The sequence below is a fragment of the Oncorhynchus gorbuscha genome, linkage group LG06, assembly GCF_021184085.1.
Source record: "Oncorhynchus gorbuscha isolate QuinsamMale2020 ecotype Even-year linkage group LG06, OgorEven_v1.0, whole genome shotgun sequence".
In the NCBI taxonomy this organism is placed as follows: Eukaryota; Metazoa; Chordata; class Actinopteri; order Salmoniformes; family Salmonidae; genus Oncorhynchus; species Oncorhynchus gorbuscha.
In genome coordinates this window covers 91,915,657-91,940,194 of record NC_060178.1, presented here as the reverse complement: position 1 = coordinate 91,940,194, position 24,538 = coordinate 91,915,657, and the positions used below count along the sequence as shown (strand labels likewise).

The 24,538-nt window shown below is 43.7% G+C and overlaps 1 protein-coding gene across 1 annotated transcript in view; it reads right to left on the bottom strand.

The window, feature by feature from the left end:
- The window catches only part of LOC124038543 (sorting nexin-29-like), a 177,152-nt gene that overhangs the window by 131,842 nt on the left and 20,772 nt on the right, over positions 1–24,538 (bottom strand). Inside the window, exons 8-14 of the mRNA XM_046354554.1 lie at positions 24,107–24,476; positions 23,865–23,983; positions 23,179–23,266; positions 20,259–20,347; positions 14,837–14,900; positions 14,558–14,686; positions 1,571–1,659 (exon numbers count right to left, since the gene is read on the bottom strand). Of these exons, the coding sequence (XP_046210510.1) occupies positions 1,571–1,659; positions 14,558–14,686; positions 14,837–14,900; positions 20,259–20,347; positions 23,179–23,266; positions 23,865–23,983; positions 24,107–24,476 (948 nt within the window). The remainder of the gene's footprint in view (positions 1–1,570; positions 1,660–14,557; positions 14,687–14,836; positions 14,901–20,258; positions 20,348–23,178; positions 23,267–23,864; positions 23,984–24,106; positions 24,477–24,538) is intronic.

The window sequence follows — 24,538 nt, the reverse complement described above, 5'->3', positions numbered from 1 at the left end:
AACGTCTCATTTCTGAGCCGTTGAATTGCGATTCCACTTGGTCTCTGTACTGACGTTTTGCCTGTTTGATTGCCTTACGGAGGGAATAACTACACTGCTTGTATTCAACCATATTCCCAGTCACTTTGCTGTGGTTAAATGCGTTGGTTAGCACTTTCAGTTTTGCGAAAGCTGCCATCTAGCCAAGGGAGGAGTAAAATGGAGTTGTGATCTGATTTGGGAGGGCGGGGCGGTCCTTGTAGGCGAGTAGCAGTTATCTAATAGTTTTCCTAATTGAGTACTACAGTCAATGTGTTGATAAAACTTTGGTCGTTTTTTCCACACATTTGCTTTGTTAAAATACCCAGCTACAATAAATGTGGCCTCAGGATATGTGGATCCCAGTTTGCATGAAGTCCAACGTAGTTCCTTGAGGGCCGTCATGGTATCGGCATGAGGGGGAATTTTCACGGCTGTGACTAACAGAGGATAATTTTCTTGGAAGGTAACATGGTCGGCATTTGATTGAAGTGTTCTAGGTTGGGTAAATAAAATAATTTCTGTATGTTATCACAATCACACCATGAGCAGTTAATCATGAAACATACATCCCCACCTTTCTTCCCGGTGAGTTCTTTATTTCTGTCTGCGCGATGAACTGAGAACCCAGCTGGCTGTATGGATTGGGACAGTATATCCTGAGAGCCATGATTCCATGAAACAGAGTATGTTACAGTCCCTGATGTCTCTCTGGAAGGAGATCCTTACCCTGAGCTCATCTACTTTATTGTCCAGAGACTGAACATTAGGGAGTAATATACTCGGAAACGGTGGATGGTGTGCCTGCCTCCTGAGTCGGACTAGAAGTCCACTCCGAATACCTCTATTCTGCCGGTGGTGTCTTGGAACAGCCTCTGGGATAAGTTCAATAGCCCTGGTGTGTACGAACAAAGGTTCTAATTCGGGAAAGTCGTATTCCTGTTCGTAATGCTGGTTACCGCCGCTGAGTTACCGCCGCTCTGATATCCAAAAGTTATTTCCGGCTGTATATAATAATGTAAGAAATATAACACAAAAATAAAAATGCAACATTGCTTAGGCGCTAGAAGCAGAACTGCCATGTCTGACGTCATCTTGCTGTAAAAAGTCAAATCTGACAAAAGCTGTATACCATCTAGTCAAAACCCTGTAGGAGGGAGATAGTGTCCACAGAAACCGAGATCATTACTGATAACCACAGTCTCTACCCCCGAAATGACATTAGGCATTCTGTCTCCCTAAATTGCCATGTCCATTCCGTTTGCCTTTGATATAACAGTCTTATGTCTGTACCCTTTGCACAGTGTGGATATATCCCCAAGCAACAGGAGAGAAAGCAACTTTAATCCAAATTCCCCAAAATTACTAAGTAACGAAGGGGGGGGGGACTAATTATGTTTCATAAAGGCATGTCTCAAACCAGGCTTTTTATTCACTTACTACATCCTTAAGTGGTGGCTCAACACTGACCTTGTCATCCATAAGAGAATACATTTTTCCTGCCCTGTTTAAATACGGAGCATTGTGCGAGAGTGCGTGCGTGGTATCTTACCAGTGTCATTGCCCTGACTCCCCTCTCTCTTCAGCATCTGAACAGCCCCCACGTATTTCTTCAGCTGGACTTTGAGGACCTCGTTCTCTCTGCAGACACAGACACAACAGAATCAAGGCCCAGAGAGAGAGAAAAAGCGCATCAGACTGGACCAGTAAGTGTGTAAACCTCAAGGCTTTACAGCCTTCTAAACCTCAACTCTGAAGCAGGATTATACATGCAGCCCTACAGGTTTCATGTGATTGTTTACTGTCACTACAGACTCTATGCATGAGGGAGGCGCAAGCGTGTGTATGCTCAGAAGAAGTGTGTGTAGCAGAACGTGTGTTTACAAGGCCTGTGAGGACACTTACTGTTGGTTTTGGGGGGAAATCAGAATCTAAGAGAATTACAGTGCTGTTAACAACCCCTGCCCTTCGTTCCCCGCTCTCGTTGTACCCTGCTTATTGGCTCCCATTGCACCCCACAAAGGACACCCGGGACAAGAGATCTCAAAAAGCCGGCTGATGAGCTCTCGGAGGGACGATAGGGCCGTTGTTATCAGTTGGCAAGCCGAGACACAATTCCGGTGCGATTTAATTAAAGGTAATAAATGTCTGGAGTTCCAGAGGCAAGGGAGGTGATTCCACAGCTCAGGTGTGTCTTATTGATCACTCCAAATGTGCCCTCCTGCTATGGAAAAGGCAGGTTAACATTCCCGCATGGGCGCGCGCGGTTAGTGTTTTCCCTAAGATTTTAACCACAGAATTTCCTGTAATTCTACACTTACGGCTTACACCGTGTCTTTATGCTTCGTGACTATAACAGATTCTCGCTGACCGTCTAGTTTTTATTGGTGACTGTTAGTTATCAAAGATGATCTTATTTAAAAATATATAGCTCCTTTACTACATATTTTTTGTTTTACACACTAATCAGACAACCCACGTTGTGTGCGTGACCGTTGCAAAAACAGTACATGTTATTCAATCATTTCATCCAAACTGCTGGTGTGTCTCAACAGGCGTCTGCATAGCCAGGCACTGAAATAGAACTTGGTTAGAACTTAGAACCTGGTTCCATTTTAGAGGCTTGACGCACTGCAAGTCCCGCCTCTCTACTCATTGGTTTTTACAAGCATATACCCATGTGGGTGATTGAGAGATGAATGAGGTCCACACTGCAGTCCAGTTGGTGGCGATAATGCACCTTACATTTGGTTGCTAACTGCCATATTTAAAAAAATCCACAGAAGAATTAACAAAGAGTTTTTCATTTCGCTCTGTAATTTAGGTTAGTATTGTGGACTAAGTATAATGTTGTTTATCCATCCTCAGTTTTCTCCTTTCAGCCATTAAACTCTAACTGTTTTAAAAGTCACCATTGGCCTCATGGTGAAATCCTTGAGCAGTTTCCTTCCTCTCCGGCAATTGAATTGGGCAGCAGGCCTGTATCTTTGTAGTGACTGGGTGTATTATACACCATTCAAAATATAATTAATAACTTCATCATGCTCAAAGGAATATTCAATGTCTGTTTTACACTGCTCAAAAAAATAAAGGGAACACTAAAATAACACATCCTAGATCTGAATGAATGAAATATTCTTATTAAATACTTTTTTTCTTTACATAGTTGAATGTGCTGACAACAAAATCACACAAAAATGATCAATGGAAATTAAATTTATCAACCCATGGAGGTCTGGATTTGGAGTCACTCAAAATTAAAGTGGAAAACCACACTACAGGCTGATCCAACTTTGATGTAATGTCCTTAAAACAAGTCAAAATGAGGCTCAGTAGTGTGTGTGTGGCCTCCACGTGCCTGTATGACCTCCCTACAACGCCTGGGCATGCTCCCAATGAGGTGGCGGATGGTCTCCTGAGGGATCTCCTCCCAGACCTGGACTAAAGCATCCGCCAACTCCTGGACAGTCTGTGGTGCAAGACAGACATGATGTCCCAGATGTGCTCAATTGGATTCAGGTCTGGGGAACGGGCGGGCCAGTCCATAGCATCAATGCCTTCCTCTTGCAGGAACTGCTGACACACTCCAGCCCCATAAGGTCTAGCATTGTCTTGCATTAGGAGGAACCCAGGGCCAACCGCACCAGCATATGGTCTCACAAGGGGTCTGAGGATCTCATCTCAGTACCTAATGGCAGTCAGGCTACCTCTGGCGAGCACATGGAGGGATGGGCGGCCCCCCAAAGAAATGCCACCCCACACCATGACTGACCCACTGCCAAACCGGTCATGCTGGAGGATGTTGCAGGCAGCAGAACGTTCTCCATGGCGACTCCAGACTCTGTCACGTCAGTCACATGTGCTCAGTGTGAACCTGCTTTCATCTGTGAAGAGCACAGGGCGCCAGTGGTGAATTTGCCAATCTTGGTGTTCTCTGGCAAATGCCAAACGTCCTGCACGGTGTTGGGCTGTAAGCACAATCCCCACCTGTGGACGTCGGGCCCTCATACCAGCCTCATGGAGTCTGTTTCTGACCGTTTGAGCAGAAACTTGAGCAGCACTGACATTATGGAGTATTGTGTAGACCAGTGTAGGCCATGGCTCCAGAGTGGCGCAGCATTCTAAGGCACTTCATTCTCAGTGCTAGAGGCGTCACTACCAACCTAGGCTTGACTCCAGGCTGTATCAAAACTGGCCATGATTAGGAGTCCCCATAAGGTGGCGCACAATTGGCCCAGCGTAATCCAGGTTTGGCTGGAGTAGGCAGTCATTGTAAATAAGATTTTTTTTCTTAACAGACTTGCCTAGATATATAAAAAAAAGAACATTTGGGCCTCCTGAGTGGCACTGCATCGCAGTGCTAGAGGCGTCACTACAGATCCGGGTTCGATCCTGGGCTGTGTTGCAGCCAGCCATGACTGGGAGACTCAAGAGGCGGCACACAATTGGCCCAGCGTCGTCTGGGTTAGGGGAAGGTTTGGACGTCCTTGTCCCATCGCGCTCTAGCGACTCCTGTGTCGTGGGACGGGAGCATGCACGCTGACACGGTCAACAGCTGTAGGGTATTTCCTCTGACACATTAAGGGTTAAGCAAGCAGTATGTCTTGGCATGGTCATGTTGTGGAGGACGCATGGCTCTCAACCTTCACCTCTCCGGAGTCTGTACAGGAGTTGCAACAATGGGACAAGACTAACTACCAAATGGATATCACAAAATTGGGAAGAAAAATATAAAATAAATCCATTTGATCCGTATAAAATTCAGCCTGTAACAAAATGTGGAAAAAGTCAAGGGGTTTCAATACTTTCTGAAAGCACTGTATATTAGGGGTGTACCCGACAGTGCATTCTGAAAGCACTGTATATTAGGGCTGTACACAACAGTGCATTCTGAAAGCACTGTATATTAGGGCTGTACCCGACAGTGCATTCTGAAAGCACTGTATATTAGGGCTGTACACAACAGTGCATTCTGAAAGCACTGTATATTAGGGCTGTACCCGACAGTGCATTCTGAAAGCACTGTATATTAGGGCTGTAGCCGACAGTGCATTCTGAAAGCACTGTATATTAGGGCTGTACCCAACAGTGCATTCTGAAAGCACTGTATATTAGGGCTGTACCCAACAGTGCATTCTGAAAGCACTGTATATTAGGGCTGTACCCGACAGTGCATTCTGAAAGCACTGTATATTAGGGCTGTACCCGACAGTGCATTCTGAAAGCACTGTATATTAGAGCTGTACCCAACAGTGAGTATTCAGAACCCTTGACTTTTTCCACATTTAGTTAAGTTACAGCCTTATTCTAACATTGATGAAATATATTGTTTTCCCTCAAATCTACACACAATACCTCATACATAATGCCAAAGCAAAAACATTTATTTTTTAAATAGAATAAAAAAGATACGTATTTACATAAGTATTCAGACCCTTGCTATGAGACTCAAAATTGACTGCTCAACTAAAGACATTTTGGTTGACCAACAGCCTATTGACCAAACAATCGACCAGTCAACTAAATGGGGTCAGCACAACTGTAGAAACAGAGAGAGATGGCATATAGACATGCATATCTATTTAATAAGACAAACTATTGGCAGTGTGTCTATGCAGTAGAGCTACACTGAGTGTACAAAACATTAAGAACACCTGCTCTTTCCATTATATTTGTTTTATTTTACCTTTATTTATACAGGTTTCTCATTGAGATGTCTCTCTTGGAAAAGAGATGTTCTGGTCCAATAGCAGCAGAGGGAACAAAGTTTCAGACAAAACAACTTACATTTACTAACACGACATTAAACAAATCTATAAAACACAACTAAAAAAAAGCTGTACTAAAGGACAATTACACTCTTCTATGATATTTACATCGATCAAGTGTTTAAACTCCACCAACGAAACTATATCATCAAATTTTTAAATGTTCAGGAGAGAATTTCAGGACCAGCTGAGTAACTAAAACTATTTCTACCATGACCTGTTCTAATTTTTGGTACTGTTAGAAGCAAATGAGAATGGGACTGTAATTGATATTTATTTACCGACCTGATTAAAAAACAGAGATAAAATGGCATTTTACCCAATATGGCCTTATAAATAAGTGTATACCAGTATTTAAGCCTACGCAACGTCGACCAGCCAACAGCACTGTAGGGATCAAAATGCTGTGTTAGACGTTTTTAATTTGTAATGAATCTGAGGGCTGCATGATACACTGAATCAAGTGCACTCAGGGTAGTGTTTGAGGACTGCACACACACACACACACACACACACACACACACACACACACACACACACACACACACACACACACACACACACACACACACACACACACACACACACACACACACACACACACACACACACACACACACCTCTAAAACTGCCAGTAATGTACATCGTACCAGCTCCTTCCTGGCCTCCAAAGAAAATCAAGCCTTACGCCGGTAATAAAAACCTATTCTCAGCTTGAGCTTCCTTATCAAGTTCTCTACATGCACAGTGAAGCTCAGCTTATCATCAACCCACACACCCAAATATTTGTACAGTTTGACTTGCTCTATAGTATGTCCAGCCAATGTAGCAATGACATAATTAATAACATGCCTGGCATTTGAAAATACCATGCATTATGTTTTACCCTAATTTAGAATCATCTTTAAAAATCATACAGATTCTGTTGTATGATGTTAAATGCTCTTTGGTCATCTTCAAAAGCTAAATATAAACTACTACCACTTGAATAAAGAACAGTATCTACATAAAAATGAATATCCGCTGTTTCAATAATATCCCCAATGTTGTTGATATACAAAATGAAAACAGTGGGCCCCCCAAAAAAACTTGAGGAACACCTGAGCACACCTCTATGGACTCAAATTTATAACCATCGTGTACGATTTGATATGTAATTTATAAACCAATCTAGATCATGACCAGTAATTCCACAACATTTTAACCTTTGCACGAACACAGCATGGTCCACAATAAAGATAGACAATGTAACTTATTGTCAAGAGCACAGTGGATGTCATTTAAAACCTTCAACGTTGCTGAAACAGTGCTGTGGCCAAACCTAAAAACCGGATTCGCATTCCATTTAAGATGTTGTTTTCTTGGAAGTAGGCATTTTGCTGCCTACTAACTAAGGACTCCAGTACCTTTGACAATACAGACAATTTTGATATGGGTCGATAGTTGTCAAGTAGCGAAGGATCTCCACCTTTCAGGAGAGGCAGTACAAAAGCAGATTTTCATAACTTGGGGATTTCCTTAACATCAAGTGTGAGGTTAAAAATACATGTTAAGGGGGAGCAATGATGTCTGCAGCTAGGTGTAGGAAGCAGGGGTATAGTTCATCAGGGCCAGGGGATTTTTTTCCATCAATTTATTTCAGGGTTTTGCATACTTCTGAAACAGAGAAGGATGAAAAGGGGAACCTGGTGAAGGACTACACAGGGGTATCAGGTAAATTCATAGGGAGGTCAATTATACCTATGACCTTTTCAAATAAACTGCCTGCGTCTAAAAAATGATTCAAGGCTTTCAGGATGAACGTTCTCTCAGTTACAATCTGTATGTCGACCAACAATTGTTTGGGAAGCTGTGTATCTTTTTTGCACTCCAAACCTTTCACTACTTGCCAAAGTTTTGATGGATTATTTAGATTATCTGAAGTAGATTTCAGGTAGTGGTCTGCTTTCAATTTACAGATCATAGCCACACCCATCAGTTAGATAGCAAATGTTCAGTTTTTCCTGAAAGATTATTTGTGCAGGAGAAATCGCTCCGTTTTCTGCGTCATGTTTGGCTACCAAAAAAATTAAAAAATCAGTCATCAAAACGTCAAACTTTTTTCCAAATTAACTCCATAATATTGACTGAAACATGGTAAACGTTGTTTAGAATCAATCCTCAAGGTGTTTTTCACATATCTCTTCATGGTATATCGTTCGTGGAAGCCTCCGCTCTCCTCTCAATCACTGGATGACTGCGTGCAGCTTGTAGATTACGCAGCAATTTCAACAAAGGACACCGGGCGGACACCTGGTAAATGTAGTCTCTTATGGCCATTCTTCCAATGATATGCCTACAAATACGTCACAATGCTGCAGACACCTTGGAGAACCGATAGAAAGGGCAGGCTCATTCCTGGCGCATTCACAGCCATATAAGGAGACATTGGCAAACAGAGCCTCAAAATTCCTGCTCATTTCCTGTTTGAAATTTCATCTTGGTTTCGCCTGTAGCATCAGTTCTGGGGCACTCACAGATAATATCTTTGCAGTTTTGGAAACGTCAGTTTTTTCTTTCCAAAGCTGTCAATTATATGCATAGTCGAGCAACTTTTTGTGACAAAATATTGCGCTTAAAACAGGCAAGTTTTTTATCCAATAATGAAATAGCGCCCCCATAGCTTCAAGAGGTTAAAAGCTATCCAATAATCTCCTGAACCAGACCCTCTTCTTGCTTTAGCCTACATAGCATTTTGTTTCCTTATGATTTTAGTAAGTTCCTTAGTAAATCAAGGGTTCTCTATGCCCTTAATTCTGATTTCTTTTTTTAAAGGGGCCTATTACATACATCCTGGAATGTGTTGTGGAAGTAAGAAAAGGCTAGTTCAACATCAGATATTAATTCCATCCAATGCTAGATACATCATGCAAAAAAAACTTGAATATCAAACCGTTTCTAGGTTTCTTTTCGTAATTACACTTGGAGATTTCTTAGGAATTTTACCATCTCACACACAGGCAATAGCACAGTGATCACTTATGTCATTTGCAAAAATACCAGAAGCATTAAAACGATGAGTAATGGTTAAGATCAAAGAGGACATTTTATATTCAACCTAGTTACACTGTTGACAACCTGAGTGAGATTGCATATTGCATAGAATTTTTAATTGATCAGTACGAGATGTTAGCCAGTCCTGATTCAGATCACCCATCAGGACAAACTGAGAATTGACATTCTGTGAAAACAATTTGAAAATACAATCCAGAGAGCCAATAGTGCAGATGGAGGTCTATAACAATATTTAAAAATGAGCCAAGGTTTAGGTTCAAAGACAGATTTTCAAGTTGCTTAGGTTTAGTAACAGAAGTCAGAACGCCTTAGATTTATGATTTGTACGAAAAACATTGTAACCAATTATGCCAATATTTTAGTCAGTAATATATTTTTTGAGACATTTTTCAGAAAGCATAAATACGTCAGGGTCGGCAGCTGTTGTCCATAGATTCACAAAATCAAGCTTCGGCAGAAGACTTCTTACACTCATATGCAAAAACTTCAGGCAACTCTGACTACTTAATTGGGCAGGGGTAAGAATGTCAGGACCTGGGTTAGATCGCACATTTCCAGACAATAGAAGCAGCAAGATGATGGCAAGTCTAGATCGAGGGCTACAACATTTGGATTTACAGACAACACTTGACCAACAATCCATATTCACCAGAGTCTTTAGAGACACATATTTCAGGAGATGTATGAAGTCCAGAGACATGATTAAGTACCAAGAGAACAGTCCTGAAATGTAAGCGCAAGAGTCTGATTTCTCACATATTGTTTGAGAGAAATGTGCATAGTTCTCACGTGCACTTCCGGAGCAAGAGTGGGGTTTCTCACAAAACTCGAGGGAGAAACAGTCATATATTTCCTTATTCACAGAGCAACGGGCTCGAAAAGTATGGCCAACATTGTAAAAGCCAAGGGTAGACAACAGCAACATGAACAACAGCAACATGGCCAACATTGTAAAAGCCAAGGGTAGACAACAGCAACATGAACAACAGCAACATGTTTGTTTTTATTTATTGCCCTAAGAGTCACTAATCAAATAGTCCAACCACAGATCAATAAAAAGTCAGCGATGTATGAGTCTGATGTAGGCGAGCAAAGCTCCGGGGATAGAGAGGGTGGCAATGGTACCTGTACCAGAATGGGAGAGACAGAGCAGGGCAGGCAGGGAGCAGGTAGGCAGGTAGAGAGATCAGTTCTCTGGCCAACTGTGCACACGGATCGCACTGTATCGACGTGAAAATGTATCGACCTTGACACATGGATTGTGTGTCTGTGCCATTCAGAGGGTGAATGGGTAAAACTGAAGTGCCTTTGAACGGAGTATGGAAGTAGGTGCCAGGCATACCGGTTTATGTCAAGAACTGCAATGCTGCTGGGTTTTTCATGCAAAATAGTTTCCTGTGTATCAAGAATGGTCCACCACCCAAACAACAACCAGCCAACTTGACACAACTATGGAAAGCATTGAAGTCAACATGGGTCAGCATCACTGTGGAAAGCTGTCAACACCTTGTAGAGTCCATGCCCCGATAAATTGAGGCTGTTCTGAGGGCAAAAGGGGGTGGAACTCAATGTTAGAAAGGTGTTCCTAATGTTTTGTACTGTGAGAGTATGTGTAGCCATCTATTGTGCTATAGAGTAATATGAAGGTGTCACTGAAAGAAACACAATTTAGAGAACGACCTAGGAGGATAATGTAGGGGCTGTGTTCTTACACAAGCCACACCCAAATCTACAGCATCTGTCCAGATTCAATTCCCTGATCAGAAACAGACTGACAACTGGAACTGGAGAATATGTCCCAGACAGTTCATTTTATATGGGCTCATCATTCTGCATTACAAGTATCCCTGAAAGTTTCAAAGGCATCCTACAGCACTAACTTTGCTGTGTATTGTACAACCGGCATGTGTCGTTGAGGGAGTTTGGGGGTATTCCACATGGGGTTATTCCACCCAAACATCTCGGTCAAAATGGACGGTCTATAAGCCCATTAGTGAAATTGGATCAGCTGAGAGAGGAAAAGTCCATATATCAGAAAGAGTAAGAGGCAGGAAGAGTTTCCACAACTTCCTGTTTGACCTCTACTGAAGGCTTCTGGGATTGCAGTCCCAGAGGTTTGATTTGGATTTGACAGTAAAAAACAGGAGTATAAACCTGCCCCAGTTTGAGAAAACATTACAGTAAAACACTCAGAGGATAAAATACAGGACGTCTACATCTAATACTCCCGAGTGCCATTTAGAGGCTCGACAAACAATACTTCAAACATTTACTGTGGTTTTCCTTTCATAAACCTTCCTCTGTGCCCACAGCACAGTAGGCAGACGGAGTAGAGTAGAAGACTGTTAAAAGTGGGAGCTTCAACTGTACAGTAGCCCCTTGAGAGAGCAAGATAATTGACTTTACAAAGCAGCAAAACAACTAAAATCCTCTCAACAACTACATTAAAACCACCCAAACCTTAGGAAGGGTCTTTACAGTACATCAATATCCCATTCTCAACCACCTTCAGGAAACGCTCAGTGCCAAGTAAGAAGAAAGAAATCTCTCAGTGTGTGTTTCCTCCAAACCGAGCAGAGGACCAGTGTCTCTTTGACCAGGCCCACTCTCTCCTGGCCGCCTGCCCAGCCGCCTTCCTGGGTGAGATCTCATTTCTGCTCTGCTAACATCACTGGAAGAACAGCCCGAGCTCCATGCTGGTAGGGAAAAGGCTTTCTCTGAGTCCGTGTGTGCTTGAAAACATGTGCCTCAGTCAGTCAGCGTTACATACATGTGTGTCAGAAGCATTGCTTCAGTCAGTCAGCGTTACATACATGTGTGTCAGAAGCATTGCTTCAGTCAGTCAGCGTTACATACATGTGTGTCAGAAGCATTGCTTCAGTCAGTCAGCGTTACATACATGTGTGTCAGAAGCATTGCTTCAGTCAGTCAGCGTTACATACATGTGTGTCAGAAGCATTGCTTCAGTCAGTCAGCGTTACATACATGTGTGTCAGAAGCATTGCTTCAGTCAGTCAGCGTTACATACATGTGAGTCAGTTGCTTCAGTCAAGCATTGCTTCAGTCAGTCAGCGTTACATACATGCGTTGTCAGAAGCATTGCTTCAGTCAGTCAGTCAGTTACATACATGTGTGTCAGAAGCATTGCTTCAGTCAGTCAGCGTTACATACATGTGTGTCAGAAGCATTGCTTCAGTCAGTCAGCGTTACATACATGTGTGTCAGAAGCATTGCTTCAGTCAGTCAGCGTTACATACAGTGGGGCAAAAAAGTATTTAGTCAGCAACCAATTGTGGAAGTTCTCCCACTTAAAAAGATGAGAGGCCTGTAATTCTCATCATAGGTACACTTCAACTATGACAGACAAAATGAGAAAAATAAATCCAGAAAATCACATTGTAGTATGTTTAATGAATTTATTTGCAAATTATGGTGGAAAATAAGTATTTGGTCACCTACAAACAAGCAAGAATTCTGGCTCTCACAGACCTGTAACTTCTTCTTTAAGAGGCTCCTCTGTCCTCCACTCGTTACCTGTATTAATGGCACCTGTTTGAACTTGTTATCAGTATAAAAGACACCTGTCCACAACCTCAAACAGTCACACTCCAAACTCCACTATGGCCAAGACCAAAGAGCTGTCAAAGGACACCAGAAACAAAATTGTAGACCTGCACGAGGCTGGGAAGACTGAATCTGCAATAGGTAAGCAGCTTGGTTTGAAGAAATCAACTGTGGGCGCAATTATTAGGAAATGGAAGACATACAAGACCACTGATAATCTCCCTCGATATGGGGCTCCACGCAAGATCTCACCCCGTGGGGTCAAAATGATCACAAGAACGGTGAGCAAAAATCCCAGAAACACACGGGGGGACCTAGTGAATGACCTGCAGAGAGCTGGGAACAAAGTAACAAAGCCTACCATCAGTAACACACTATGCCGCCAGGGACTCAAATCCTGTCCCCCTGCTTAAGCCTGTACATGTCCAGGCCCGTCTGAAGTTTGTTAGAGAGCATTTGGAAGAAGCATGGGGGTGGAAATATCATGTTTTGGGGCTGTTTTTCTGCAAAGGGACCAGGACGACTGATCCGTGGAAAGGAAAGAATGAATGGGGCCATGTATCGTGAGATTTTGAGTGAAAACCTCCTTCCATCAGCAAGGGCATTGAAGATGAAACGTGGCTGGGTCTTTCAACATGACAATGATCCCAAACACACCGCCCGGGCAACGAAGGGGTGGCTTCGTAAGAAGCATTTCAAGGTCCTGGAGTGGCCAGCTATTCTCCAGATCTCAAACCCATAGAAAATCTTTGGAGGGAGTTGAAAGTCCGTGTTGCCCAGCAACAGCCCCAAAACATCACTGCTCTAGAGGAGATCTGCATGGAGGAATGGGCCAAAATATCAGCAACAGTGTGTGAAAACCTTGTGAAGACTTACAGAAAACATTTGACCTCTGTCATTGCCAACAAAGGGTATATAACAAAGTATTGAGATAAACTTTTGTTATTGACCAAATACTTATTTTCCACCATAATTTGCAAATAAATTCATTAAAAATCCTATAATGTGATTTTCTGGATTTTTTTTCTCAATTTATCTGTCATAGTTGAAGTGTACCTATGATGAAAATTACACGCCTTGTCTTTTTAAGTGGGAGAACTTGCACAATTGGTGGATGACTAAATACTTTTTTGCCCCACTGAACATTCGTGTCAGGAGCATTGCTTCAGTCAGTCAGTGTTACATACATGCGTGTCAGAAGCATTGCCTCAGTCAGTGTGCGGCCCACATCTTAACCAGCCCAGTACTCACTCCTCTCACTGTGATGAATCAATGTGGGTAAATCTATGAGAGAATCTTAGTCCAGCTCACATCCACGGGGCTTTGTTAGACACACACAGGAAGGGCTTACTTACCAATTCCAGTATTTTTAGAGACTATTGATCAGATCAGGACAGATTTGGGTGGAGGATAGCACTTGAGTGTGAGTGGCTGGCTGGAGTTTCCTGTTTGGCTTAAAAGTGTAGCGAGGTGGAAGAACTGGGCTGGCTAAGATAGTCACACTTTTTTAGTGTTCTAAGTGGCTCAAATGTTAAAAGTGCCCTTAGGAGCATACTCAACTCATACACTTAAAACTCCACCCAAAAAACACACTTGCTCATATTGAACTTCTAAAGACCGTTTCCATTGAGATCCATGTTTTTCATTTTCTAACCACCAATGGTCCACTGTTCTGCCTATGGAGCCCTGACCTGTTCACTGGACATGCTACCTTGTCCCGGACCTGCTGTTTTCGACCCTCTCCCTCTCTCAACCTCTGAATGCTCAGCTATGAAAAGCCAACTGACGTTAACTCCTGAGGTGCTGACCTGTTGCACCCTCTACAACCACTGTGATTATTATATGACCCTGCTGGTCATCTATGAACGATCTGGACTTAATGGCCATGAACTCTTTAAAATCACAGCCAGAAGAGGACTGGCCACCCCTCAGAGCCTGGTTCCTCTAGGTTTCTTCCTAGGTTCCTGCCTTTCTAGGGAGTTTTTCCTAGCCACCGTGCTTCAACATCTGCATTGCTTGCTATTTGGGGTTTTAGGCTGGGTTTCTGTAGAAGCACTTTGTGACATCTGCTGATTTATTGTAGCACAGGGATAGGAAACCAACTGAGCCATGGGAACCTGGCGTTGGGAACAAACACCACCAGTAGCACCCACCTGCCCAGAGCCTGCACCTTGGCTGTGTGTCTCTCCTCCAGCTCATCCAGGCGTCTCCTCAGGGCGTCTGTCTCCTGCCTCAGCCCAGCAGAGTGCTCCATCTCCCCATCCAGCAGGCTACGCAGGGACCTCGAGTCCCGGAAGACAACACAATACTGTTAACCATATAGTCACAAAAAAACAGTCCCAGAATACATATATACACATAGCTCCAAATTCCACTAGATTTTTCACAACATGTCAAAGATCAACTCACACCATCAACATTAGGAGACTCACATGTTGTGTTCATCCAGCTCATCCTTCCTGTTCATCATGGCTACTATGACCTGGTGGAGCTCCACTGTGGATGAGAGACCGTTAAACACAGACAAACACACAGATTCAAAAAAATACATCTGGAAAAGTGGTTATTGGTCACATTTCTTTTACTCAGCTCATATTGAAGTCTCATCACTACCACTACTGTGCCACTGAGCTGAGTGATACATGAAATACTAAACTGGTTTCATACTGCATGCGCTGCTGCCTGTAGCCAACTCTTCTGTCGTTGTCATGACGACACAAGTTAGGTCCAGAACATAGAGCAATGCTACTCAACTGGTGGCCCACGGGCCAGATAAGGCTCTTTTATTCAATTTAGAATGGCCCTTTGATAAATTCTGAACATAAATTTTAGAACATTTACAAAAACTCTGCAAAAACCTGATGTTTAATACGAAAAAGGAGCCCTCTTTCAATATTTTTCAATTGGAGAATCTGTTTTCCTGTAGTCCCACCGATTAATTGTTGTCAATCGTCACCAAACATACAAGTTACAGCCAATCAGAGCTGCTAACAGGGGTACAGGGTCTGCCTGCCCGACTATCAGCTTTTTCACCGCAGATGAGATCACTACACTGCCTGATACACCAGTGTGCTTAACTCAGAGGTGAGTTAAGTTATGGCTATCATAAACTTTATCCGATCAACATCTAGCCTGCAACATCGCTTGTTCGTAGTCTGCCGAGTATCCTGATCAACTTTTACATAATGATGTTGGGTGATTAAGCAATGGTTATAGTGCTGTCAAGAGCAGCTGTCAGTAGAAAGCCAACACATACTGTATCTAGAGAAACTGCTTAATGAGGAGTATCAGATGTTTGTTATTTAGTGACATCTTCAATCCATTTAATGCACTCAACCTAGCTCATTTCCCATACATACCAAATTGGTTGACTACAGGGGCAGCAAAACTGGACTTCAATGCTATGATACTCACCCACTTAACTTCTTCGAGATAGGGGGCGCTATTTTAATTTTTGGATAAAAAAACATTCCCGTTTTAAACAAGATATTTTGTCACGAAAAGATGCTCGACTATGCATGTAATTGACAGCTTTGAAAAGAAAAAAAACTGACGTTTCCAAAACTGCAAAGATATTATCTGTGAGTGCCCCAGAACTAATGCTACAGGCGAAACCAAGATGAAATTTCATACAGGAAATGGTCCAGATTTTGAATGCCCTGTGTTCCAATGTCTCCTTATATGGCTGTGAATGCGCCAGGAATGAGCCTGCACTTTGTCGTTTCCCCAAGGTGTCTGCAGCATTGTGACTTGTAGGCATATCATTGGAAGATTGACCATAAGAGACTACATTTACCAGGTGTCCGCCCGGTGTCCTCCGTCAAAATTATTGCGTAATCTCCAGGTCCATGCGCGTTCCATTTTCTTCAGAGGAGAAACCAAACTGCCACAAATGATTTATCATCGATAGATATGTGAAAAACACCTTGAGGTTTGATTCTAAACAACGTTTGCCATGTTTCTGTCGATATTATGGAGTTAATTTGGAAAAAAGTTTGTGTTTCTTACCCAAACGTGATGAACAAAACGGAGCGATTTGTCCTACACAAATCATCTTTTTGGAAATACTGAACATTTGCTATCTAACTGAGAGTCTCCTCATTGAAAACATCTGAAGTTCTTCAAAGGTAAATGATTTTATTTGAATGCTTTTCTTGTTTTTGTGAAAATGTTGCATGCTGAATGCTAGGCTTAATGCTATGCTAGGCTATCAATACTCTTACACAAATGCTTGTTTAGCTATGGTTCAAAAGCATATTTTGAAAACCTGAGATGACAGTGTTGTTAACAAAAGGCTAAGCTTGAGAGCTAATATATTTATTTCATTTCATTTGCGATTTTCATGAATAGTTGTGTTATGCTAATGAGCTTGAGGCTATAAATACGGGATTGCTCATCGCAACAGGTTAACATACTGCTTAACTGGTTGGGCCCAAGCTTGTTGTACAACATTAAAACCCATTCAGTGTGCGTACAACCAACTGTAGCTCAGTTGGTAGAGCATGGCGCTTGTAACGCCAGGGTAGTGGGTTCGATCCCCGGGACCACCCATACGTAGAATGTATGCACACATGACTGTAAGTCGCTTTGGATAAAAGCGTCTGCTAAATGGCATATATTATTATTATTATTATTATTATTACAGGCTCTCAAAGTGCTGGATAGAGTAGACATCACTGCTACATCCACAGACAGCATGAGCTACTGAGTGGGGAAAATCTTGTTCAATACAACGACGCATGTCTTGTATTCAAGATCCTAATGGCCCCCTCGCTCCACTTAGTACTTCAGTCAAACAGAAAAACCCACGGCAGCAGATCCACAAGTCTGTCTATCGACGTGCCACGTGTTGCTTGTCCTATGTTGCTCCGTCTGTCGGCGTGCCACGTGTTGCTTGTCCTATGTTGCTCCGTCTGTCGGCGTGCCACGTGTTGCTTGTCCTATGTTGTTGCTTGTCCTATCCTGTTGCTCCGTCTGCGTCTGCTGCGTCCTGTTGCTCCGTCTGCCAGCGTGTTGCTGCTGTTGCTCTGTCTGCCGGCGTGCTACGTGCTGCTGTCCTGTTGCGTGCCGGCATGCTACGTGCTGCTTGTCCTGTTGCTCCGTCTGCCGGCGTGCTACGTGCTGCTTGTCCTGTTGCTCCGTCTGCCGGTGTGCTACGTGCTGCTTGTCCTATGTTGCTCCGTCTGTCGGCGTGCCACGTGTTGCTTGTCCTATGTTGCTCCGTCTGCCGGCATGCTACGTGCTGCTTGTCCTGTTGCTCCGTCTGCCGGCATGCTACGTGCTGCTTGTCCTGTTGCTCCGTCTGCCGGCATGCTACGTGCTGCTTGTCCTGTTGCTCCGTCTGCCGGCATGCTACGTGCTGCTTGTCCTGTTGCTCCGTCTGCCGGCATGCTACGTGCTGCTTGTCCTGTTGCTCCGTCTGCCGGTGTGCTACGTGCTGCTTGTCCTTTTGCTCCGTCTGCCGGCATGCTACGTGCTGCTTGTCCTGTTGCTCCGTCTGCCGGCGTGCTACGTGTTGCTTGTCCTGTTGCTCCGTCTGCCGGCATGCTACGTGCTGCTTGTCCTGTTGCTCCGTCTGCCGGTGTGCTACGTGTTGCTTGTCCTATGTTGTTCCGTCTGCCGGCGTGCTAAGTGCTGCTTGTCCTATGTTGCTCAGTCTGTCGGCGTGCTAAGTGCTGCTTGTCCTATGTTGCTCAGTCTGTCGGCATGCTACGTGTTGCTTGTCCTATGTTGCTCTGTCTGTCGGCATGCTACGTGTTGCTTGTCCTATGTTGCTCTGTCTGTCGGCGTGCTACGTGTTGCTTGTCCTATGTTGCTCTGCATGTGCTCACTGCTCCTTGTTTATCAATATTTTTATTGTTTTTAATAACCGGCCCAGGGACTGCGGTTGAAAATTAGCCGGCTGCCTAAAACAGTCACTTTTACTGAAAGGTTGATTAAAATGTGCACTGTCCCTGTAAAAATACAAATAAACTAAGGGAGGGATAAAACAGTTATTGACAAGACTGAAATTGAAGTGTGTTATTTCCCCCTCTGATTTGAGCCCAAACAAAACGCTCGCTTTCCCTACACACAATTTTATTCAGTCATCATCAGCACAGATCAATCCCGTAATGTTGGAGTTTCTAGATAAACTGAAAGCTAACTTTGCAACGAGATTTGATGAGTTTAAGTCCCTACAGTGGTGGTGCAGTTTATTATAGGGACCCGTTCTCTACTGATGCAGGGGGAGAGAGCCCTCCACAAAAACTAGTCAACTGAGATAAAAGGTTTCTGTGTGTAAAAAAAGTGGTAAATGATAAAGAAATGGAAAATAGAACCGAATGTGATGCTGGTCAGCTGAGATATGCCATGCATAAAAGGTTTCCCATGTGTAAATTAAAACAAAAGATAAAACGGACAGGAAAGTAGAAATGAATGTGATGCAGGTCAACGGTGTACAAATGTGTTCCATTATTTAAAGAAATGCACGCATTGAATTATGCCCATCTTAAAGCACTTAAAATGAACTTTTAGCAACATTTGATTTGAATAAAAGTGCTTTATAAACATCATAATTGTGTCTTTGCATTGTTTTTTAATACCAGTTTTAGTAATCCCATGAAGAAAATGTCTTGCCCCCCTGTAAAATACCTTTTTCAAATCTGGCCCCCATAAGAATATAGTTGAATAGTCTTGACATGAGCATGGGACCAGCCATGCTACTAAAATAGCACCGCGGCCCAGATACATACACACCATACAGTCACAGCACAGCTCTTTACTCACATGACGTATATAGGCTAATACATAGACCTACTTCTCTCAGTGCAGTGCTATGGAAAAAGTGGCAAGTGCCAAGGCCTTATGAATACTAAAGTATTTACTCAATTATAAGCAAATAAATTATACAGATCAGCTGTTGGCTATCAACAGCCACGAAGCTTAGAAGTGGAGCTTGTTTTGGCCCCGGACGCATTTCAAAAGGTAGGTCTACAACGCAAAGCCTCGGCTAAGTGGCTGGTTGAGGTGAAGAGGAGGATGATGAAGAGGAGGATGATGAAGATGGGCGCTAGAGGAGGAGAGGACAGAACCATTATATCTGAAGCTCCCAACTCCACATCACTGCTCCAGAAATGTAACATTTACGATAACCATGCGTTCACCACAGGAAAACAGCACCGGCGATCCATTAACGAGCTGTATAGTGTGTGTGTGGCAGACGCTAACATAATGGTGGACCTTGGCTTATGTTCTTTATACTGCACACAATGTTCTCTATCTATACACACACACACACACACACACACACAGTACTCCTCTTTTGAGAGCTGCTAATCCTTTGAGTGTTTGACTATAGACGAGAGTTACAACTTTAGACGTGACTGTGGGTCTTCCACAGTGCTCAAAAGCAGACCGTCACACTTGGATCCCCAGCCCTGATACCCTGACTAACATTACAGGCTTGGTGAGATCCACACACAGGAAACACATAACATCAATATGAGCATCAGCGGGGCTAACCTCTGCTAAGCTTTAGAGAATTACACAAATCACGTCCGAGAGGCGAAAACACAGACAGCGTGTAAACGGTGTAAACATTTTATATTCCCGGAAGTTTTGAACGACAATAGAGCAGAAGAAATGTGGATGACTGGTGTGTGTTGTATAGAGAAATGAGATCTATCGAAGAAGACATGATTTTCGGAGGGTACCATTCTGTTTCAGTCCTATAAACTGGAGACTACAGTTTGAGTACACACAGGGCACACCAATACTGAATTAACAGTGCCATCTCCTGGTTGAATAAAAAAAATTCTCATCGTACTGAATTCCCTTCTTAAAACACATGTTAGGTATACCACACACACTCACCCACTGTCATGGACTCTGGTAAACCGGGGGTGGCACTGGGAAGGACACTGGAGAGAGGTGCATTCTGGCCAGGCGGGCTGGCCTCCAAGCTGCAACACCACAGAGGGAGAGAGAATGTTACGTGCATATCTCCATCCAATAACTCTCAAGACTATTGAAATCACATTTTATTGGTCACATACACATGGTTAGCAGATGCGAGTGTAGCGAAATGCTTGTGCTTCTATTTCCGATAGTGCAGTAATAGCTAACAAGTAATCTAACAATTCCACAACAACTACATAATACACACAAATCTAAGTAAAGGGATGGAATAAGAATATGTACATATAAATATATGAATGAATGAAGACCGAGAAGCTTAGGCAAGATGCAATAGATGGTATAAAAAAACAGTATATACACATGAGATGAGTAATGCAAGATAAGTAAAAATTATTAAAGTGCCATTATTAAAGTGACTAGTGATCCATTTATTAAAGTGGCAACAGCCTCTCTGTGTCATTGATGGCTGTTTAACAGTCTGAAGGCCTTGAGATAATGCCGTTTCTCTGGTCTCTCTGCCCCTGTTTTGATGCACCTGTACTGACCTCGCCTTCTGGATGATAGCGGGGTGAACAGGCAGTGGCTCAGGTGGTGGTTGTCCTTCATGATCTTTTTGGCCTTCCTGTGACATCGGGTTGTGTAGGTGTCCTGGAGGGCAGGTAGTTTACCCCCGGTGATGCATAGTGCAAACCGCACCACCTTCTGGAGAGCCTTGCGGTTGTGGGCGGAGCAGTTGCCATACCAGGTGGTGATAGAGCCCGACAGGATGCTCTCAATTGTGCATCTGTATAAGTTTGTGAGGGTTTTAGGTGATAAGCCACATTTCTTTAGCCTCTGGAGGTTCAAGAGGCGCTGTTGCGCCTTCTTCACCACACTGTCTGTGTGGGCGGACCATTTCAGATTGTCAGTGATTTGTACGGTGAGGAACATTTTTTTTATTTTAAACGTTCCACCTTCTCTACTGCTGCCCCGTCAATTTGTTGACTTTGAGTGAGAGGTTATTTTCCTGACAGCCCCCGAGGGCCTTACCTCCTCCCTGTAGGCTGTCTCCTCATTGTAATCAAGCCCACTACTGTTGTCGTCTACAAACTTGATGATTGAGTTGGAGGCGTGCATGGCCACGCAGTCATGGGTGAACAGGGAGTACAAAGGGGGCTGAGCACGCACCTTTGTGGGGCCCCAGTGTTGAGGATCAGCGAAGAGGAGATGTTGTTTCCTAACTTCACCACCTGGGGTGGCCCATCAGAAAGTCCAGGGCCCAATTGCACAGGGCGGGGTTGAGACCCTGGTCGTCAACCTCAATGATGAGCTTGGAGGGTACTATGGTGTTGAATGCTGAGCTGTCGTTGATGAATAGTATTCTTACATAGATATTCCTCATGTCCAGATGGGATAGGGCAGTGTGCAGAGTGATGGCGATTGCATCGTCTGTGGACCTATTGGGGCGGTATGCAAATTGAAGTGGGTCGAGGGTGGCAGGTAAGGTGATATGATCCTTGACTAGTCTCTCAAAGCACTTCATGATGACAGAAGTGAGTGTACGGGGGCGATAGTCATTTAGTTCAGTTACCTTTGCCTTCTTGGGTACAGGAACAATGGTGGCCATCTTGAAGCATGTAGGGACAGCAGAAGTGGATTGAAAGGATTGATTGAATATGTCCGTAAACTCACCAGCCATGCCGTCTGGGCTGGCAGCCTTGTGAGGGTTAACACATTTAAATGTCGGCCATGGAGGAGGAGAGGGAGCGCATCGGAGACTATTAAAACCTACCCTAACCAGAAACCATGGATAGATGGCGGTATTGGCGCAAAACTGAAAGCACAACCCACTGCATTCAACAATGGAAAGATGACTGGGAATATGGACAAATATAAACGGTGTTGTTAATCCCCCCAAGGCAATCAAACAAGCGAAATGTCGGTATAGGGACAAAGTGGAGTCGCAATTCAATGGCTTAGACATGAGACGTATGTGGCAGGGTCTACAGGCAATTACGGACAACAAAATGAAAAACCAGCCACGTCATGGACACCGACGTCACGCTTCCAGACAAACTAAACACCTTTGCCCGCTTTGAGGATAATACCGTGCCACCGACGTGGACCGCAGTCCTTGGTAGCGGGCCACGTCGGTGGCACGGTATTATCCTCAAAGCGGGCAAAGGTGTTTAGTTTGTCTGGAAGCGTGACGTCGGTGTCCATGACGTGGCTGGTTTTTCATTTTGTTGTCCGTAATTGCCTGTAGACCCTGCCACATACGTCTCATGTCTAAGCCATTGAATTGCGACTCCACTTTGTCCCTATACCGACATTTCGCTTGTTTGATTGCCTTGGGGGGATTAACAACACCGTTTATATTTGTCCATATTCCCAGTCATCTTTCCATTGTTGAATGCAGTGGGTTGTGCTTTCAGTTTTGCGCCAATACCGCCATCTATCCATGGTTTCTGGTTAGGGTAGGTTTTAATAGTCTCCGATGCGCTTACTTATAAACGCACTCACGGAATCAGCATATAAATCGATGTTATTCTGAAGTGTGGATTGCGATTGGTCAGACCAGCGTTGAATAGTTCTAGTCACGGGTACATCCTGTTTGAGTTCCTGCCTGTAGGACGGTAGGAGCAAAATGGAGTCGTGGTCGGATTTGCCGAAGGAAGGGTTGGGGAGGGCCGTGCGTGCATTGTGGAAGTTTAGAGTAGCAGTGATCGAGTGTATTGCCCGCACGAGTGCTACAGTCAATATGCTGATAGGATTTAGGTAGTCTTGTCCTCAAATTTGCTTTGTTAAAATCAAAACTATGAACTATTGAAGTGAGCTCGGTTTTCTTCCCTCCCTTGTTAAGATCATGTGCATGTAAAATTGACTGACAACATACTTGAACTGCAGCTGGGTTCTGGTTGTCTCGTGGTTGCCTGTGGAATCTGTCTGTACAGGAAATGCAACCGTATCCTCCACTGAACCGACTGAAACAAAATGAAAGTGCAAACAATGCTGAGGAATATTTTGGATCAAATCTGTCTGCTTTAAGAATATGCTTCCCATATTCAACAGAAGCTTAGTAAATGTACAGAACCAGTCAAAAGTTGACACACCTACTCATTCAAGTTTTTTTTATTTTTTTACTATTTTCTACATTGTAGAATAATAGTGAAGACATCAAAACTATGAAATAATACATATGGAATCATGGAGTGACCAAAAAAGTACCAAGAGTGTGCACAGCTGCCATCAAGGCAAAGGGTGGTTACTACATGATTCCATATGTTTATTTCATAGTTTTGATGTCTTCACTATTATACTGCAATGTAGAAAATAGTAAATAAAATAAAAAAACTTGAATGAGTAGGTGTCCAAACTTTTAACTGGTACTGTATAATTACCTCTAAGTAACGTCACACAACTATTGTCTTTTAACAATAGTCTGCCGTTTCTATAGAAACAAACTCCAAAAATGAACAATATGAACCAACACACTATAACCAAACTTCTGTGAATGTGTAAGAATTGACTGGTGAGCCCAGAGGACTGGGTTGAGGAACAGAGGGGAGGAGCCTGGCTCACCTGGCTGAGAGTAGGAGTGGCTGGAGGCCACAGGAATGAGGATGTTTGAACTGTCATGATCAGTCATGGCCTGCAGAGGGCTACACGTGGACACACTGGATAGGCTCCCCACCACCACTCTGTACACACACACACACACACACACACCACAGCAAGTACACTTGTTTATATCAATCATTGTTTAAGAGTTTCCCACCATGCTTTGTATGGTTAAGAAAGTGAAAGTCTCCATAGTTACTCACTGGTTAGTGCTGGCCCTGTCATGGAGGGGGCTCTGTAGCTGTGGTCTGCTCTTGTACACCTCCTCTTCCTCATCATTATCAATAATCCTGGAGTCTGGCAGAGCCCTGGAGAAAGGAGGAGACCTGGTCCAGCTGACTATCCCAGGCTCGGGCATCCCGTTCTGGGGAGGCGAGAGGGAGGAGGAGGGCTCCAGTGGGTCAGTGCCCTCCTCCAGACTGACCTGAGGAGCAGTGGTGCTCTTCCTGAGAGTGGCAGTACTCCCCCCCACCTCCTCATCCTCATCCTCTGCTCCCCCATCCAGGTCGTCATCGAATGAGATGATGTTGGTGATTTTCTTTTTCCTCCGTCGCTCCTTCCTCAGGCCAGAGTCTGGAGAGGAGAGAGAAAAAGTAGTCAGTTTCATATCCATGTTTTTGGGCATATTATTATCA